We start from the raw sequence: 17,049 nt of genomic DNA, 5'->3' as shown, positions 1-17,049 counted from the left end.
GTGTCCCGGCTCGCCAGACTCGTAGCACTTTCTGCTGTCTGTCTGGGTTCAGGAAGGGCCGTCGTCTCGGGGGGGCTGGCTCTTGGCTTCTCCCTGGCCGGGATCCTGCCGTGGTCCTCCGTCCTTATCCGCTCCCGCTCCTGCTCCTTTGGGCGAGGGTTGGGTTCACCCCTCAGTGGACGTCCACTGCGTAGGACTTCCACAGCCGCCTGGTGACCTTCCACCAACTCCACCAACTGATCTGCGCTCTGCGGGTTAGCTTGGCTGGCTAACTTTTTAGCCTCGTATGGGAGAGATCGCAAGAATTTATCCTTCTCTGTGGCCGTAAGCGTCAGTGGGGCAGCCGTCAGCCAGCCTTTGGCCAACCTAATTAGATCATGCTTTTGTGAGTGCGGCGACGCCGTTGCATCATAAGTCCACTCATGCAACCTCTGTGACCTACTTATCAACGTGTATCCATACCGGCGTAGTATTTCCTTCTTCAGGCCTTCATAGTTAGACGCCTGATCGTCCGTCAGGTCCTGATACGCCTTCTGTGCTGTGCCTGACGGGAACGGTGCGAGTAGGCTGGCCCATTGTGCTGGATCCCAATTCTCCCGAACCGCCATCCTCTCAAAGGTATTGAGGTATGCCTCTTTATCATCAGTCTCTGTCTGCTTTAAAATAAACCTGCTGGGGGCAGGACGGGAAGCTGTAGCGCCTGCAGCCACGCCGCCATGTCCGGCTGCTAGCGCTCCCACCAGCTCCCGGGTCGTAGCCTGATGCGTCATGCTCACTTCCACTAGCTGTTTCATCAACGCTTCCATTATTGTCCCTGTGTTGGTCTATCTATTTAACTTGGTTTTGGCTACAAGCACGCATTCTCCACCACGTGTAGCGGGCCAGTGGGTGTGGGGTTTCCACGCCACCAAGTCAATTGATGCACACAACACAGAGAGCAGTTCAATAAGGTGATTTATTAAAAATAGACAAATAATTGTCACCAGGGTGGGGAAAAGGGTAATCCAGAGTCCGTAGTCCGTAGTCCAGGGGTCGTCACCAGGAGGGTTCTCACGCAAAGCGGTCGGTACACAAATAATCTGTCAATGTTCAGGTTTCCTGCACTCTTTGGCCACACACAGTTCACAGAGGCTCACACAGAGGCACTCCGTAGTAGGCTTCCCTCCATGTGGTTGCATCCTCCCTTTTATCCCCAAGCACTCCTGCCTAATGCACCTCAGGCTTGCATTGTTAAGGGAGGCAGTCCCTGTAAAGCTTGGGGGTGGAGCCAGCATGCTGCCACATACCTCCCCTCAATCACCACCCCTCCCTGGCGTCTGCCACAGTATATAATAAAAGACCGCCCACAATAATAGTTTCATTGTCAACATCTGTTGACACTACTCCCGTTATGTTGTGGCTTTGCTTCAGTGTTTTATTGGAAAAGTCTGTCAGCAAACATTGAGCCTTCCCAGTCCTTTCATCGCTCTGCTCTCCGTTGTGTAGACCTGTGTACACTGTACGATGCACTTTCCATGTTCATTAAACTTTGATCTGGCCCTTGAGGAGCCGCCACAATCCCTATGTCCTCTCCGGAATGTCTTCACTTGTAGAAAGGTCAGGTCTGGGAGACAGTAGCTCAGGAGGTAGAGTGGGTTGAATGAGCGGAGAAAGGTTGCTAGTTCGTTCCCGGGCTCCAGTGTCAAGGTGTCCCCCACCCTGACTGCTCCTGATGAGCTGGCTGCTGTCGTCGTCGGTGTATGAATGTGTGTATTATAAGTCGCTTTGGATATGGGTTGATTGCGCCCTACTTTAATGCCTTTATGTTCTTGTTGTCCTGTTGGATTGATTTGAGTTTGTGTGTGCATGTTTGTGTACCTCCTTGTGTCTGCCTGTTGGTGAACCTTTGTGCGCACACGTCCAGGAACAAGAGCAGCAAGGAGGAGGCGGTGGTGCAGAGGAAGACGGCGGCCAGTGCCCCCCCGCCCCCCAGCGAGGAGGCCATCTCCAGCACGTCGGAGGACGACTCGGAGGACGAACGCGAGGATGACGGCTCCGTCTCTCAGCGCTCCACCCCCATCAAGCTGCTCACCGAGTCGGGGGACAGCACACGGACACACGAGGTAGAGACACACACCCTCGCGCTCCAAATAGTCACACCAATGAAGGGTTGGTCTGGTTCCATTCCGTTGGAGCAGAATCTGGGTTCAGGACAGCAGCCTTTGACCCCTGAAGTTCTCTCCTGACCTTTAGTCTGACATGGCACACCGAAGGAGAAGGTCTAGCCTAGAGTTTATCTTCTTTTGATTGGGCGACAGGGCGCTGCACTGTCGCCCAATCAGAAGAAGATAAACTCTCTCAATCAGTGTTCCTGTCTTGTGTTCCTGTCTTCCTTTCTTGGTAAGAAAAGAAGGGTTTAAATAAAATGCATTCTAGCAACGGCTATTTTAAATGTGTCTATCATGGATTCATTTTTCAAAATATGAGAACGATATGAGAAAACACGGTGTATGTTGAGTGTTTTAGTTTATCGAGTACCGGTAGTTGTAATAGTATTATTTGTCGTAAAGGCTCCAAACTATTGAGAGAATCAATAGCAAGACTCCGCTGAGGAAGAGTTTGGATCTGTGGTGCTTTATCTGAACGCCCCAATGCGTTCCAAGTGATCCGCTCACTATATCAATTCAGGTTCTTTGGTTTGCAAACATGCTCCTGTTTCAAAGAATGCCTGGAAACCGGACAAGTTCCGACATACGGGAGCGCTGCTCAGTCTACAGGTTTTATGGTGAATAGCGTCCATAGGTTTTGCATGGCAGCCTTCTGCTTGTCTGTCCCTCAGCCCATCCACTGCTACATCTTCTAAATCCTCTACATCTACAACATCTACATCTATAGCCCTTGCTGTTTTAGTGAAAATTGCTAGCGGTGCCTTAAAGGTTCTACCAGTAGTCTACCGGGAACTGTGTGTGAGGGGGGGCTCAAGCAGCATTGGCGTGTCCTCTGTGTGATCTGTACAATTCAACGTCAAAGCGTATACTAGAAGGCTTTTTGACATCACGAAAAGGATGACAACTGCGTTCAGAGCGGAGTAGAAGAAGCTTAAAGCAAAGTGAATTGTTTCCATTGCCTTTACTCTACAGTAAAACTGTTTGGCTTACATTGTGAACTGTTTAATTATTGTCTGGAATATGTTTATATATATTTTACCTGGATCATTGGATTACATAAAGAAAATAATTGATATTATAATGCTTTATGTTCATTACATTTGTTTGACATAATGGTGTCTTGACTGTTATGAGGTGGCACTTTAAAAATATTTAATCATGCATCCTGATCTTCATCATTTCACTGCCTCAGGGATAAATGTATATTTATAATATTAGTTTCCTGGATTAATACAGTTAATAATACTCTGTTGTTTACTTGGATAGCGGACCATGAGCCCAGAGATAATGTGACCCAGCCATCCCTGGTGTGTGTGTGTGTGTGTGGGGGGGGGGGGGTCGCAGTATGATATACCCTACCCCCACGCCACTGACCCAGGTTGGGACAATGTTGCCATGAGAACAGATATGTTTGACTCATTCCCTCCTGGCCAGTGGGAGGGTGTCTAGGCATGGGGAGATGTATGGGGGTTTAGTGGGTGAGGGGGAAGATGTATGGGGGTTTAGTGGGTGAGGGGGGAGTTGTATGGGGGTTTAGTGGGTGAGGGGGGAGATGTATGGGGGTTTAGTGGGTGAGGGGGGAGATGTTTCGAGTTTAGTGGGTGGGGGGGAGATGTATCGGGGTTCAGTGGGTGAGGGGGGAGATGGATCGGGGTTCAGTGCGTGAGGGGGGAGATGTATCGGGGGCAGGGCTCTACAGTGCGCCCATTTCACTCGCATTTGCGAGTGAATATTTCGGCGTGCGAACGACAAATACAAAACAGGAGCACGCATGTGAGTGACTTCTCCACAGCGCACTATACTGTGCGTTCACACTAAACGCGAAGGGGCGAATCGATTCCATACAAAGAAGCGATTCCATTTGCTGCGCGTCACTTTTCCCCGGCACGGGCGAGCGCGTTCACATGGATTTCAGGTGGATTTGCAGCACGCCACTTTTGCTCGAGTTGAAATATTTAAACTTTGCCGCGACATTCGCGTGATGACAGCCAATCAGCGTTCAACAGCGTGGCCATTGAGTGACGTACGTAACGTAACAGCCAATCAGTTTTCAACCGGCCAACCGTTCCCTGCAGTGCAGTCCGGGGTGAACCGCAGAATGGAGGAGAAAGTGATGGTTGCCGTTTGCGACTCCCCGAGCTCTATATAGAATAGTATATAATATAATATAATTGTATTGTATATATAATTTCACAGCCAAAAGCTCTGTGCGCCTCCGGATGGCCGTAGCGCGGGAGGCGCTATGGGAGGGTTTAGCGGGGTTTGTTTACCTACGTTGCTATGGTTACCAGTCTTGTGTGTTCCACGGTTTATTAGGTATCTAAATCGCTGTCTAATCAATACTTCATTCACTGCCTCTTCCGTGGTCATTACAATATTATGAATAGACTGCGTGGAGAAAGTTAATGCTGTTACTGTAGTCGATAAAGTCTACAAATTCAACCCGACTGGTTGAAGGATTTCGGGTGGCTAGTTTATGATGCTAAGAACATGAAAATGTTCTGTACATTTTGTTAGGAAGCCCCATCGGCAATGGCAAGCTCCTCTCTGTTTATAACGGGGAAACCTAATCTGAAACGCGATGCTGTGGTGAAACACATCGAGTCCACTAGGCATTCTCGCTGTCCCGATTTCTATATAAATCGCACCCAGCCCAATAACCCTGGTACGGTGGAAGCCGAAATTGGTGCTGTTTTGCATAGCCTAAACGTAATCTTTTCTATTTATTTGTCTTAATTTTGCTTTAGTAAGTTGTTGCTGTTGGTGTGTGCAATTTCTGCACGCTAATAAATGTTCTAAACAAAAACCTATTGTGCCCCCATTTTTTTTCCCTGTGCTCCTAAATTTTTTTACTTAGGGGCACGAGTGCTCCTGAAAAAAAAAGTTAGTGTAGAGCCCTGATCGGGGGGGTTAGTGGGTGAGGGGTCGCTTCAGGAAAGCATGTCGCTATAAACCCTGATGTGGTTCTCAACTTTCTGTTCAATTCAAACGTTTTGTTTGAGTAGAAAATCGATCTTCATAAAGGACAGGAAAAGCGTAGAAACATTTTTTTTACTTTTCAAATTTGTTAAAGTAGAATCACTTGCCCAAGTGAGTCCCCAAGTGTCAATGAAGCAAACCTAAAACTGATCAATAAGACTTATATAAGAGAAATTTGTTGTACATTTTATAATGTAAGCTAATGTAAAAAGTCCTAAAGCCGATAATAAATACCGTTATTGTTATAAATATATATAATAATAACAGTAATAAAAATTATTTTATATAGCGGCTTTCAGGATACTCAAGGTTGTTTCACAAGAGTGGGAGGTGAGGGTGTGTGTGTAGGCAAGTGAGTGAGAGTGCAAAATGCGCAAGGCGCTGGGTGGGGTCGTGAGTTAGAGGCCATAGGCCTCCGAGAAAAGGTGTGCTTTTTGAAAGTCTCCACGGAAGGGGCACAGCGGATGTTGGGGGGGGGGGGGGAGCTGATTCCACAGTGTGGGGGCGGACACGCATAAGGCCCTATCCCCAAAGGTCTTGAGTCTCGTGCCTCGTGCGGGGGATTGCCAGCTGGTCCTTGTCAGAGGACCTGAGGGACCGCAGGGGGGTGTAGGGGTGGAGGAGGTCGGAGAGATAGCGGGGGGCCAGAGTGTAAAGGGACTTGTATGTGAGGAGTAGAATTTTGAATTTAATGCAGAACTTGACTGGTAACCAGTGGAACTGCATCAGGGTGGGGGTGATATGCTGCCAGGGCCTAATGCCAGTTAAGACCCTGGCAGCTGATCTGCACATATTGCAGCCTATGCGGCATGATTATATTTTAGCATTTAGTGGTGATTACAATTTTACCATGACATTTCTGAGATGCAAGGAGAGGCTGCTATGTACAGTACTACAGATTTCTTATGGATATAAATCCATTTCCTCATATTGCCCATTTCGTGTCTTAAATCTCCGATATATGCACTGAGAACAAGGCGCTCTGAGAACAACGCGCTCACTGTGCGAGCCTTGCTCCTTTAAATCACTTCGTTACAGGTGGGGGTTGGGTTTCTCTCCGCCCCCCCGGCAGGGGGCTGCTCATGAGGGTTGAGGGCCGGGGTTCCGGCTCAGGCTGTCACGTTACACCCATGGGTTGGCCTCGTGCTTCTGAGACATGCACACGCTCACGCACACACACTAGAGATGCGCGGATGGGCTATTATTTCATCCTCAAACGCATCACAAATGCATCCGCCATCCATCCGCAGCAATGTTTTTTTACCAATTTTAAAAGCTGCATCCGCCCGCTATCCGCCGGTTGCTTTTATACTGCGATGCAAGGCGCTGCTGACGAGAGGCTAGAAAGCTCTTGCGTGTTCTTGAAAGGACACTGATCCAATGAAGCAAATATATTGCAAGGCTAAAGTCCTAGGATAGCCTATTGCCTGCGCTGCCATCTCCGAAGCGTTGATCAATAGTCCCCCCCCAAAGACGTTGACGTTGCTTAGCAACCGAAGACGCTGGGGTTGACAAGTTACCACAAAAAAAAGATCCACATTCCTTGACAGCGATCTGCTTAGCAACAGTGAATTATCAAATATAATTCACCGCCGGAAGATGTTATATATAAGAATAAAAAGAAGAATAAATATTTTGATTTTGATTGGTTTAACCGCCACCCGCCCAAATTTAATCAAATTTAATCGTGTGTGTTGCTGATTGGCTGTCATCACGCGTTTTCTGCCGAAAAGTTGAAATATTTCAACTCGAGCAGCATTTGACGCGCCGCAAAATACGTAAACGCGCCCGCCGCCCGTGCCCGGCAGCGGGCACGGGCTTGCTGCGCTGCACATCAGATTTTGCCGCGCCGCAAATCAAATTTTACGTCTCTATATTCACTTTGAATGGGATCGTGCTGCGTGGCAACTTTTTGCATCTTTTGGTGTGAACGCAGGGTTACAATATATAGTATAGAGTATAGATGACTAGAGGTCCCCTCACCAAGTCCTCCTCAATCTACATGGAGGCATCCTGGAGAAACTTGCCTTACCCGTTCTTGTACCTGAAATGAAATGTTATGAATACACTGCAAGTCACTTAAGCTTAAAGTGAATTCTAGTTTCTTTAAGATGACTTGTTATGATTGGAAGTCTTAATGGGTCAAATAAAAGTTTTTTGTGTTTTGACATCTTTTCCTGTCCGCAGAGTTTGTGTTACAGTAAAAACTATCCGCATTTGACCGTATTAATGTTTAGCCGCCTAAAGGATGACCTTTGACCTGTGCCCTAGGAGTGCCAGCAGCAGCTGCCTGTGAGGGCGCCGTACGGGATAAACCTTGACGAGCTCCCTGCTGACGAGGACCTGCTGATCTACCAGCGGTAAAGTAGACCCAATTCTTCACCATTATCCAATACAAACTTATAAGAAAGTGAACCTATTCTCACTAATCAGCGAACAGATTGTTGGAATTTTACTTCCGCCGCAGTAGGTCATTCCGCCTTGGCCAGGAAATGTTCCCCATGTTAGTGGTAAAGCAACCCGAGTCCTTGGAGATCACGTCATAACAATGGCTGCCCATTTCATTGATAGACTAAAGTGAACTTGCAGCAAGCACAAAGAGGCGAACTTAACACCCATTATAACATTTGCATTACGATACATAGTTCTGGTACACATCTGATTCAGCAAAGAAGCGCAAAGATGTCCCTTCAGGCATTCATACTTGTTGATGTTATGAAGTAAAGTCTCACAAACTATCTGTTTTTCCGGTTTTATGTCATAGCCTACGAACTTCTGAGGGGCGTTTCCTAAACACTCTTGTTTCAGAAGAAGGGAAGGTTTGCCTAAAGACAGTTTTGAAGGCGGCATCATTCTGTGTTGTCATGAGTGAGGGTAGGTGCTGACTTGTTGGGAGGCCAGTATTAATAATGTCATTTTATGCTAATCTGTGCTAAGTTGCTAAAAGCTCTTTTTTTTTAAGCATTCATTTATATTTGGAATCCTGGATTTATGTTTGTTTATTTAGGTTTAGAATTTTTTGAAGATAATAAAACACTTTTTTTAAAAAACGGAATTGCCCCTCGTTTTTGTCCATACTCTCCAGTACAGTGTGTCCATTTCCCAATACTCGGGGTGAACACGTCGCTCCCTCACACATCTTTTGACCTTTCTGTGATTTACTCAGGCTTCCTCCTGCCTTAATATCACCGCGTACCACCGGGGTAGTCACAGTGATTTTTTCATTGATAATGCAAACCCATTACCCCGTGCCCTCACTCTATCCTGACCCCTACTGAGCCTCTTCTGCTCCTGCTGTGGACTTTGCTGATTCTATTTAACAGCATTTGTTTTGTTCTTTGTCTATAATATTGACTGAGGTCCCCTGACCGCTCTTGACTGGCTCTGAAGTGTTGTCATGGTGTCCATTATAGAGGCTTTACTGGTCTCTCTCTGGTTCTTGTTGCGGTGTCCCCAATTTAGCCTTTACTGGTCTCTCTGGTTCTGAAGTGTTGTCGCCATGTCCCCAATAGAGCCTTTACTGGTCTCTCTCTAATTCTTGTTGTGGTGACCCCATTAGAGCCTTTACTGGTCTCTCTCTGGATCTTGTCGCGGTGTACCCAATAAAGCCTTTACCTTACCTGCGTGACCCAGCTGTTGATGGATATGCTTCAAGAGGAATTTGAACACTTTTCTCTTTGGAAAGAATGGTAGGATGTTTTTCCACTTCAGGCATGGCAGCCCTAGTGAGCCTTCCTCCCACCCGCAGCAATTCATCCTGCAACACTGGGTCAAGCTAGTAGAGGTTGCTGTTTTGCTTTACAGATCCTCCATCTCTCAAAACAGCAAACTTATCAGGAAACCTCTCTTGCTGGGTAAAGCAGATGATGGCACCTTCTGCCCTCTCAAGGTCACCTGGTGACAGTAACTGTTCACGGAGCGCCTATTTTGCCATTTGCATCTCGGCATGAGGGTGGTCATTTCCTCAGCCTATATTGTCATAGCAAATGCTTTCAGAGGCTTCAAGAGCCTTTCTCCTTTGGGACAAGGTTAGAAGCACGTCTCTGAGTCTGAGCATCCATGCCACAGATGTTTTCAGCTTATTAAAATCTGAAAGGTTTTCGAAAACACCAGCGGATCTTTCTTCACCTCATGGTTATCCACAGGGATCAAAGGTTGGTCAATGATGGTCTTAGGCCATTCCTCCAGTTTGTCATTGAAATCCTGATTGTATTGGGAAACCAATAAGTCCTGTAGCTTGGCCACTGAGATCCTATTGGCAGTGACAGCAGGACGGAAAAACTTGCCTTTGCGCGGCTCACCATCTCTCAGTGGACCATTCACGACCCACCCCAGAGTCCTGACAGCATATGGTTCTTCGCCTTGGCTATTTATTATTTCCCATGGTTCAATGAGCTTCAACGTATTGATGCCTATCAGCAAGTCCACCTCTGCCTCAAGACTGGGAACTTTAATGCCTTTGCGGTAATTCCATCCCTCTAGGTCCTGTTGAGTGAGAATGTTATTTCTGCTCACAGGCATGGTCCTCTGAGTAAAGTTTTCTTTGTTCAAGCCAGAAACCTCGAAACCACTAAGCAAGAATGTTTCTACAGACCTCTCATGGCAAAGAGTACAAAGAAAAATGTGAGTCTTGACTCCTGAAAGATTCCGTTTTCTCATGAGATGTTGAGTATAGAAAGAAGCGGAACTCCCAGGCTCTAGAAAGGCATAGGTGTTCACAATCGTGCTCCAGGACTTAGCCCTCATCTGTACAGGCACAATAGAGAGAATATAGTTACTACTTCCGGCCCCTACTTTCAGAGCATACAATATCTCCCTGTGTGTCATCTCATCAATCTGTGAACATTTCTCCACAGAATTTTGGCTCTTACACGCACCGCATGACTCTTCGTTGTTGCTCTGTGAAGCGGTCCATCTGCGCTGTTGGTGCCGAGCTGCTGATGTGGTTGGTCCGGAGGCAGTATTGATGGCATTAACAGTAGCTTGGCCCCTTCGAGTAAATCGGCTCTTTGGATTAGAGGAAGGGTCTGGTGGCAGACCTCCATTTTTCCCTCAGTTTATATTGCAACTTCATCATTATCTGCCGATCTAAGATTGGATGGAACATTCATGTCCTCCATATGCTGTAAATCTTCCATGACATTGCAACAGTCCCTTAAAAAGATGGAAAGAATGTAGAGCATCAGTGTCATCAGCCTTCATTGTTGGCCAGCAATTGTTCTTCCAATTGATTCTTTGCTCTCTCATAGCCCTGCCCAGGAGCCATGTTATAGCAACTCTGAACCAGTTATCTTGGCTGCCCTCAGGTGTCTTGGTCGAGGTAATAAAGACATTCTTGTTTATCTGTAGTTTTCTTTTCAATAGCTTGCCCGAAGGCTCTAATAATGGCAGCGTATTTCAGTGGATTACCATCAAACTCTGGGATAGCTGGTGGAGGAAGAGATGGTAAGGCCTGGTTCTGAACTAGCTGAGCAGTGATATTGTTTTGCTGTTGCATAAGGTCATGCAGAGTAAAATGCTGAATATTGTCAAGAGGGGAATGATGGGACTGTGATTGCATGCGTGTACTCCCTTGTGAGGTGACTGGCTGAAATCCTGCTGTTGAAGCGTTGGTGAGTCTATATTCAGGGCCATTTCCAGTTGCTTCATTGTTCCTCATTGTATGTAGGCTCACTCAGTTGGGAGGGCGCTGACTAAAATCCTGCTGATGTAGGGATGCCGAATCTGGATCCAGGGCCATTTCTAGGTGCTTCATTGTTACTCATGTTCAGGTTCACTCAGTTGGGAGGTCGATGACTGAAATCCTGCTGATGTAGGGATTCCGAATCTGGAAGCTGGGACGTTTCCCTGCACCTCAGACTCGTGCATGTGGGTAGGCCGCCTCCCTTGTGAGATCGACTGCTGAAGTCCTGCTGGTGCAGCATTGGTGGGTCTGAGGGCGTTGCCCGGCACTTCAGATCCATATGAAACTGAAGACAATGGGTTACTAGACCTTACTGAAGACTGGGCTTCTGGAATGTGCGGCCTTCTTTTAGTACAGCCAATGGCAGATGATGGTCCGTTGGACCGAGACAATTTTAGGAAGTTGCAAGACTGGAGCTGTGCTCAAATAACGTGTTGTTTGTGATTCCAAATGAGCATGAAGATAGGCTTTCATGTCATCCTCTTCATACTCATCAACAACTTCACCATCTTCATTTTCAAATACAGACAATTTAGCTGTAGCAGGAACCAACTTGGCCTCAACCACTGGTTGTTCCTTTTAGCTCCTTTTAACTAGCTCTTTCAACTTGAAGGGCATCTTCCTTGGCGTCAAGGTCATGCATTTTTCTCAAAACAGCTGCAGACTCTAAAAGTGCGGCCCTTTCAGCCTTTGCCATTATACTTACAGAAAACACTGGAAGCATTTGAATGGACAGCAGCCTTTATGTTTTGACCCATTTCTTGAAACATTGGATATACTATCTTCAGGCCTTATGTCGGAATTTGTTATCGACAGCATATCAAGTTTCTCATAGTCCACAGCAGCATCAGGCAACTTTTTCTTCACATCATTCTCAAATGTATTAATTTCCTTTGTATTCTGTGCAAGCCAATTTTGTTGCTTGTCATGTTCAGGATCATAGGCATTTCCAGCAAAGTAGTTTGAGTTTCTAAAGACTCTTTGCACAACATGGAATATGGAGTATTCCTTCACATCAGACACAGTTTGAGATGTCATTTTTCCAGGAAGAAGCTCATTAATCCTTTGCTTAATTTTATTAGCTCGCATAAATTGGGATTTTTTGCAGATAACAGCATTGTAAATCGCTTAGCTGCTAATTTTATTGTGCGTTTCCCCGAATCATCAATGACGAGGCTTATTTTATTATATTTTTCGTCAGTAGCCTCAGAAGCAGTCTTGGCCTTCTCTGGCATTTTATCATCCTCTACACTGATCTTTGTGCATTAAGCGAGTCAAAGTGCTCAACGAAACGGCACAATTACCTTTAAATTTCTTTCAATTAACAGAACAACATGTAGCCCTTATTTAGGAAGCTGCAGCACTGAAAGTCATTCATTTAAATTCGGTCCCAAGTTTTTCCAATTCCAACGGCAAAGAAATATATATAAGTGTACCCACCATGGTTGCGGTCTGCACTGGATAACAGCGTGATGACTTACAGGTGTTTCAATTAAATCTTCATCGACAGGCAAGCAATTCAATGAGACGCTTCTGTCCAATTCAGAAGCTTATCCAAACAAGTCAAAAAGTCGAAATACAGATGATTTTTCAATTAAGACTTCCAAGCTCCACCACAGGTGAGCAATCCAATGAGACTGGCAATTCTTTGGATATCCAAACCCCGTCGGCAATAGGAAAAGGTTTTTACAATCCTATCCAATTCAGTATCCAAACGATGTGGACACTCCTGTCCAATTCAGAAGCGTATCTAAATGAAAAGGAATCGGTTCTTACTGTGTGGAGGCCATCCTATATGCCTCGGTATGGATGGCGTAGCAGAAATAATCCAAGGTCAAATAGGTCAGCTCTATTTGGGAGGTGTTCCCGTTTATTATAAAAGTAGAAAGGCTGATATAAAATGGTACTTCACCAGTGTTGGTACTAAAGTCCTTTTGTGCTAATAAATATATTGCTGTGGCATGCTGTCGGTGGAGTGGGTGCTCACGGCTACAGTAACAACCGTGTGTTCCCCTCCATCCACACCTTTGCCGAACTAATTAGCACACCTCACCTTTACTGGTCTCTCTCTGGTTCTTGTAATGGTGTCCCCAATATAGCTTTTACTGGTCTCTCTCTGGTTCTGAAGTGTTGTCACGGTGACCCCAATTGAGTCTTGACTGATCTCTCTCTGGTTCTGAAGTGTTGTCATGCTGTCCCCAATAGAGCCTTTACTGGTCTCTCTCTGGTTCTGAAGTGTTTTCATGGTGTCCCCAATAGAGCCTTTACTGGTCTCTCTCTGGTTCTGAAGTGTTGTCATGGTGTCCCCAATAGAGCCTTCACTGGTCTCTCTCTGGTTCTGAAGTGTTGTCGTGGTGTCTCCAATAGAGCCTTTACTGGTCTCTCTGGTTCTGAAGTGTTGTCGTGGTGTCATGTTTGGACCGAGGGGGATGATTTGTGTCGTGGGTTAGCTAGCAGGGACTCTGACCCAGGTGGAAAATGAAGCACCAAACATTTGGGTAACGCTGAATTCCAGGGAGAAAAACGCCATGATGGAATCTGTGCAAAAGTGCTCTTGATCAAAGTTTTGTCTGGCTGTGGTTCAAAGAAAAGTGACACACATTATCATCAGATGTAGTCAGGATCTAGGTCAATGAGTCTCTTGATTTTTGCTGTTCTCATGTATTACAATAATGATTAATCATTCATGCTCCTCTACATAGAGGAGTTCCTTTTGCCACAACAATAAACAACTATTACTAAGTGCCCTCAGATAATCGGGACCATTTTGAACTGAGAGCTTTTGTTTATTAAAGCCCGCTGTAAGGTAACAAATTTTGATGTTAAAGGCGTATATGTGTGTTTGGCGAGCACTGCAAAATTTATAGAATAGTATCTTCTTAATCCTTGGAATAAGACCTAAATGCATCACAGTAAATTAATAAATTGCTGTTCTAAAACTGTGTGTGTGTGTGTCTGCACATTGAATTACAGGTTTGCACATCTGGGCAAGAGCCAACACAAAGTGGAGAGGAATGAAGCTGTACATCTAGCAGACTTCATCTGCCTGTGAGTAGAGCCTTGTTATGGCAAGGCACGTGCACACTCACAAATACATCTCTCGCACTCACACACCCGTCCCTCAAACACACACAACCCTCACACACACAACCCTGTCCCTCACACACACAACCCCGGCCTGTGGTCCGCTGTGTTGTTCTGCTGGTCTAGACCTCCAGAGCCGGTTGGGGTTGAGATGGCAGGGTGCACTAAGTGGTGTCTCTGTGGGAGCGCCAGGTGTCTGGCTGTGCGGGCCTCTGGTCGATAGCCCTCGGCCCATGCTTTCTGTTCTCTTTTGTTGTTCTCAGAAGCGTATGCTTATGCTTACACATGTGAGGCAGCAACGTGAAGTCCCACCGGCTTACTGGCGATTGGCCAATATGCCCCCCCAAACCCACCCTGCTGGCACCGTCACGCCTTACATCGCTTATTTTAACACACATGCTGACCACAAGCACCCATGCACTACTGAGAGAATAGAATAGAATATCTTTATTGTCATTGTAACAAGTACAACGAAATTAAGTGCAGTCCTTGTTCAGTGCAAAAACATCACATTGAGGTAGTACGTATAAATAAATAAAAACTATCATCAACTAAGTACACTAAAAAACACATAAGACACACCCATACAAACATTCACAATTATAAATGTGCCTATACAAATGGGATACACAACACAACTATGCTCTGGTAGCAACATTTAGTGAGGTTATGGCTGTTGGATAAAAACTGTTTTGTAGTCTGTTTGTTCTTGATTTCATGGACCTGTATCTCCTGCCTGATGGCAGTAGTTCAAACAGTTTGTGACCGAGGTGTGATGTGTCCTGCAGGACGGATTTGGCCTTTTTAAGGCAGCGGGAGCTGTGCAGTTCGTCCAGAGAGGGAAGAGGGCAGCCGGTGATTTTCTGCACTGCCTTTATGACCCCCTGGAGCCTTTTCCTCTGTGCCACAGTGCAGCTTGAGAACCAGACACACAGACAGTAGGTCAATATGCTCTCTATTGAGCAGCGGTAGAAGGACACCAGCAGTTCCTGGGGGATGTTGTTCCTCCTGAGAACTCTCAGGAAGTATAGTCTCTGCTGGGCCTTCTTCACTAGCCCAGTGGTGTTGTCGCCCCAGGTCAGGTCCTCCATGATGTTCACTCCCAAGAAGCGGAAGTCAGAGACCCTCTCCACACAGACCCCGCCTATCATCAGCGGCTGGATGACCGTCTTCTTCCTCCTATAATCCACAACGAGCTCCTTGGTCTTTGTTGTATTGAGGAGCAAGTTGTTTTTAGGGCTGGCCCGAATGCCATTTTTCAGGCTTCGAATACTCGTTGGTTTTTCCGAGCGAATATTCGAATACTCGTTCCAGAAAAAAACACCATCAAAAACAACATTAATAATCCCTATATACTCCCTGGAACCGATTTTGACAGTATCTGCATATTTTGTTGAAGATTTAATAGCTTTTGAACGTTAATTAGTAGGCCTAAGTAGGTTGAAGTTCCTTAGTTTTTCCCCGTGAAAGCGAACAGCTTGCTCCCTTCCAAATCAGCTGTTCTCTGCCATCTCAGCCCTTACGGGAGTTTTTCAATTCATAGTGGAACGTGCATCTTTTCAGGGAATTTGTACAATAAATCCATAACAAATACCGAATATTGATTGTCTTATGTGTCCATATTATATCCATTATATTGAACGGGTATTCCCAAGACGCTCACGCTCTGCAGCAAGCCAGTCACAGTTGATTGGCGCGGCGCTGTACAGCGAACGTAAACAAACAACTAAGCTAAGGTTTTAAGTATTACTTTTCCTCCAGAGATCCCGCTAATGTTGTGTTATAAAGTAAAGGGAAACAAGATATCTATTCTTCCTCCACCTCTCTCGCTTCTCTGCTCGGTGTCGCTGACGCTTTGCCTCCCTCGCTCTGGTAACGTCACGTACGGGAAAAAAACTAAAAACGAAGCTCAGAATACTGATTTAAGCTTTGAATACTAATTTTCCGAACGAGTATTCGAATATTCGAATAATTCGGGCCAGCCCTAGTTGTTAGCACTGCACCACCCCACCAAACGCTCCACCTCGTCTCTGTAGGCGGTCTCATCCCCCCTTGAGATGAGCCCCACTACTGTGGTGTCATCTGCAAATTTGACGAAGGAGTTGCTGTGGTGGGCGGGAGTGCAGTCGTGGGTATAGAGGGTATAGAGCAGGGGACTCAGCACACAGCCCTGTGGGGAGCCAGTGCTGAGGCGGTGGAGGTGTGGGGGCCCACTCTTACCCTCTGAGTGCGGTCCGTTAAGTCCTTAATCCAAAGGCAGGTTGAGTGTGGTATTCCAATGTCGGACAGTTTGAGCACCAGTCTGTGGGGGAGGATTGTATTAAAAGCAGAGCAGCATGGAGGGCTGTGGCCACAGCGTCCTCAGTAGATCTATTAGCCCTGTAAGCGAACTGATCAAAGGTGGCGGGGATGAATGACATGATGTGACTACGAACCAGTTTTTCAAAGCACTTCATCACCACAGGGGTGAGTGCTACTGGCCTGTAGTTGAGGGAGGTGATATTTGTTTTTTTGAGCAGGGGGACAGTGGTGGAGGACTTCAAGCAGGATGGGACAGTGGACTGGGAGAGTGACTGGTTAAAGATCTTAGTAAAGACCCCCACCAGCTGGTCCGCACAGTCCTTCAGCACACGTCCACAGACGCCGTCGGGTCCAGCTGCCTTCCGCGTGTTGACAGCCCGCAGTGTACGCCTCACCTCGTGCTCCTCTACCGTGAGGATGATGTCGCTGTTGGCTGCTGGATGTGGCGTTGCTGCATCTGGTGGTTTTGCCTCGAAACGGGCGAAGAAGTGGTTCAGCTCCTCCACCAGCGAGACATCACCTTCAGCAGCCCCTGGGTTGGTCTTGTAGTTGGTAATGTTCTGGATTCCCTGCCACACCTGCCTGGTGTTGTTGCTGTCCAGGTGGTCCTCGATCCTCCTCCTGTAATCCGACTTCGTCCTCCGGATGCCCCTCTTGAGACTGGAGCGTGCTGCGCTGTACAGAGCCCCCTTACCTGATCTGAAGGCGGTGTTCCTCTCCTTTAGCAGCTGCTGGACCTCCCTAGTCATCCAGGACTTCTGGTTGGGATAGACACAAATGCGTTTGTCCACTGTGACAATGTCTATGCAGTTCTTAATATAACATAATACATTGTCTGCAAACACCTTCAGGTCT

The 17,049-nt window shown here is 46.5% G+C and overlaps 1 protein-coding gene across 3 annotated transcripts in view; it reads left to right on the top strand.

Annotated features, from left to right (window-relative positions):
• fig4a (FIG4 phosphoinositide 5-phosphatase a) overlaps positions 1-17,049 on the top strand; it is a 93,079-nt gene that overhangs the window by 71,400 nt on the left and 4,630 nt on the right. For 2 of the 3 annotated variants that reach the window (XM_060042102.1, XM_060042100.1), the window contains 3 exons: positions 1,904-2,102; positions 7,398-7,486; positions 13,783-13,857. In XM_060042102.1, the coding sequence (XP_059898085.1) occupies positions 1,904-2,102; positions 7,398-7,486; positions 13,783-13,857 (363 nt within the window). Of the gene's footprint in view, positions 1-1,903; positions 2,103-7,397; positions 7,487-13,782; positions 13,858-14,681; positions 15,376-17,049 lie in introns of those variants that run through there. The other variant, XM_060042101.1, reaches the window with a different exon arrangement.

This window comes from Gadus macrocephalus, chromosome 21 (genome assembly GCF_031168955.1).
Source record: "Gadus macrocephalus chromosome 21, ASM3116895v1".
In the NCBI taxonomy this organism is placed as follows: domain Eukaryota; kingdom Metazoa; phylum Chordata; class Actinopteri; order Gadiformes; family Gadidae; genus Gadus; species Gadus macrocephalus.
This window is presented reverse-complemented; position numbering and strand designations above follow the sequence as displayed.